We start from the raw sequence: 3710 nt of genomic DNA on the forward strand, positions 1-3710 counted from the left end.
ATTTCTGAACAAATTGTTCTTTGAGCCTGTTCATAGGAAGTAACCTAACTGAATTGAACTTTAGTTCCAGGCTGATGAAGCAAGACGCACAGCCAAAGTTTGCTGACCGTCGAAGTGTTGAAAGTTTGCAGAGGATTACCGTTGATGCTCATAAAAGGAGCTGACGATACTTTGCAAGCCTGAGGCACATACTGGAAATAATCTTATTTAGCTTACTAATGTTATTAAATAACATTTTATTAAAACCTGCAAAATCATTACTGTAGAGAGATCTAAATTAATACTATAGTTTATTGTAAATGCAGATTTAAGTTGTTACCAGAGGCGGACAGTAACTAAGTACATTTACTTGAGTATTGTACTTAAGTACACTTTTTGAGTATCTGTACTTTACTTGAGTATTATTTTTTCTGGGAACTTATGACTTTAACTTCACTACATTTGAAAGACAAATATTTTTTTTTTTATTTTTTCCTTATCACTCTGTATTTACAGGATTTCACTGTCCACTCTGTTCAAATGTGGATGAATGGCTACACATAGATGTGTGCACACACTGTCAGAACTGTGTGAGATCACTACCATCCTGCTTTTGTGGGGGTGGGTAGGGGTGTTCAATAATGTTTTTCTGTTTTGTTTTTTCCCCATAGGTTTTTAACATTCTAAAAGCTCTTTATTCCAAATATACTACAAGCTAGTCAGTGTATTCAGCAGGTGTAATGTATTCTAAGTTGCTTCAGAAGTATTGTAAGTATTACAAACAACAATAATAAAACAGTGCATTGACATAAAAAGGGAAATTTACTTTTGGTACTTAAGTACTTTTAAAAGCAAGTACTTCTGTACTTGTACTTAAGAAAAAATCTGTCTTTACAACTTTTACCACTCCTAATGGAGTAATATTTGACCAGCAGTATCTGTACTTTCACTCAAGTAATGGAGTTGAGTACTTTGTCCGCCTCTGGTTGTTACACAAAATCAAGCAGTTTATAAGGTTTATCTCTCTATATACTTTAGACATGTAGAACATATCTGCATTTCTGCATCAATGAATGTAATGTGTGCTGTAGGTGCAAAACTTTTAGTAATCTTAACCAAGATGTAGATGATCTTATCCCCGGTGACTAATATTTGAACTGCCTTCTCTCAACCTGCTCAAAATTTGAAACTCCCAATGAGCTCACATTCTACTCACACCGTGATGATCACAGTATGAGGATCGTGTGAACTCACAATGATTTCATATACTACTCACATGGTGAGGATCACAGTATGAGGATCGTGTGATGTCACTGTGATCATCGCATGATCTCACATGTTGACTGGGTATTGTTGTTCTGGTAATATTGTTTTTCACCGGGTAATTTATAGTTTTTTTAATTGCAAAAACCATAAATTGGACAGAAGTTGAGAGTAAAATTGCATATAATGTGATGTTAAACAATTTAACAACTTTTTACTATAGCCTTTTGTCAGAAACGAGACCGGGATCCAATAGCAGGTGAACACAAAATCCAAGTTTATTGAAACTGTGATAACAAAAGGTAAATAAGTCAGCCGGATAGCAAAACCCCAGCAAAAAGTCAGTTCTGATCAGCGTGGAGGTTAGACCAACCGCAGTCGAGCCCGCGGGGAAGAGAGAGGGGGAACCGGCAATAGAATGCCACCGCTGAATTCCAGGGGTTGTCTCGAGCATGGGCAGAGAGGAATAGGACGAAACTGCCGTGGAGAGACAGGCCTATGAGTAGCGAGACCAAGGACGGGAGCCGACCAGAGTTCTAGAGAGGCAGCAGGGTAGAAAGAGGAGGGTGACAAACACAGGAACGCCAGACCGACTAGACTAGAAAAAATTAAATAAAAAAAACGAGTCAGACAAACACAGCATGGACAGAGACGATCTAAGCTGCTGCACAACATGTTACGGACTGACACAAGATAGCATTCAAGAGGGCCAGATAAAGGGAAGAATAATGAGGACAAAACGAGGTGCAGGTGAGAAGGGAGAATTAGCTAACAGGGATAACGAGAGGGGCGGGGTGAACACCAGGATGACAGCAGAGCACATGGCAAGCCGTCAAAACAAAAGGCCATGTGCTCCATGATAACAAAGCCCAAGTAGACCCCACCGAAATCGTGACACCTTTTTACAGTTATTTTCTGCAAACATTTTATTGCAGTGTGCATTAGATATAAAGTTAATTAATTGCATTAGTTAAATTATACGCACACATATATATGTTTTTTTTCAGACATCACCCTGAGAAATGATTACAATTGGAATGGTGCTGACTCTGATTTAGAATGTGAATAAGAATAAGAATGTGGGCACCCAAATAGTTTCTGGTTCCCATTGACCTATATAGTATTTATTTATTTATTTTCCATACCATAGAAGTCAATGGGGACGGGCACTGTTTGGTTACCCACATCCTTCAAAATCTCTTCTTTGAACAGAAGAAAGAAACTCATACAGGCCTGGAATAACTTGAGGGTGAGTAAATGATGACATAAATTTCATTTTTTGGGTAAATTATTCCTTTAAATTTAGTATTTATGCTGAGGAATTAGTCCAAATCCTTAACCATATGTATAAGCAAAACTAATATTGATGAGATAAACATAACAGAGAATAGTAAAACTGATCTAGAGGCCTCCTTAATTAAGAAACAAGATGTCCTTAACCCTATAGTGTAAATTAAGTTTCTGACTATATGTGTTGTGATAAGCCATCTTGAACACTAGATAATCTTATCCTTTCAAAGAACATGATACTACTACACTGATACAAAAAGCCACTCCCTTCAATCTAGTGTCCTTCATTTCCAAAGGGAGCTATTGAGCCAAGCCCAATAGTCCTCTGGCCAACTGTCAGCACGGCCGATAAGACTACAAAAGAGTCAGTCACCGGCGGCATAGTGCAACTCAACTATAACAAAAGAGGACACAGAGAATACTCACTGCCTATCCATCTAAAAAGATCTACTCTTTGAGTGAAAAGATCCCAGCTTTACTTTCAAGGCTTTAAATCGCAGTACGGGTGTCAAGGACGGCAGGCCTTTGTGTTCACGCCACATGGGTCATGTCCAAACAAATCGGCCAACAAACCCCATGACTGGCGCATCAATCAGAGGGTGAGTGATGTGAGAAGTGTATTTTCTTTTTTCATTTAAGGTAGTGACAGATGCACTGGTGGTTACATAGGAAATGAGAACCATTTGTTCAGCTCTACCACAGGGGAAGGATTCATCCAGATTTATTTTTAGGAACAGAAATGGTTCAAGTAGGCCCTTAGGTCTCTTTTGACTGTCTTCTATTCTACCTATATGTCTCCTTCTTGCTCTCACTTGTCTCTTGAGTGTTATTCTCTTTTCTTTCTGTCTATAGTACCTGCAGCATCCTCAGGAATCCCTGCCATTTGTGCTTGAAAATTGTACCATTTCATTTGAAAATGTTACTGCAGAGCTCAGTATTTTTTCTCTCTCTCAGGCTGAGAATATGGTTGTAACTCGAGTTCATCTTGTAAGTAGATATTAAGGTGTTTATGTGTCCCCATCGGTATTCAGATTAGTGGTAAACTAATTTGGTTTTATTATTGGCAAATTCCGAAACTAATAGCCCAATCGTAAATTCATAACAGACTCACTCTGATATGGTGTTCATGGGGATTCTTCAAACCATCAGATTTGTGCTCAGAAGCAGTGTATAAAGTT

The 3710-nt window shown here is 38.4% G+C and overlaps 1 protein-coding gene across 1 annotated transcript in view; it reads left to right on the forward strand.

Moving 5' to 3' along the window:
* The window catches only part of LOC107600035 (protein-methionine sulfoxide oxidase mical3b-like), a 4369-nt gene extending 944 nt beyond the window's left edge, over positions 1-3425 (forward strand). The window contains exon 3 of the mRNA XM_016291800.1: positions 3385-3425. Coding sequence (XP_016147286.1) covers positions 3385-3425 — 41 coding nt within the window. The remainder of the gene's footprint in view (positions 1-3384) is intronic.
* The last annotated feature ends 285 nt before the right edge of the window (positions 3426-3710 follow it).

This window comes from Sinocyclocheilus grahami, unplaced genomic scaffold (genome assembly GCF_001515645.1).
Source record: "Sinocyclocheilus grahami isolate Dianchi unplaced genomic scaffold, SAMN03320097.WGS_v1.1 scaffold276.1, whole genome shotgun sequence".
Classification (NCBI taxonomy): Eukaryota; Metazoa; Chordata; class Actinopteri; order Cypriniformes; family Cyprinidae; genus Sinocyclocheilus; species Sinocyclocheilus grahami.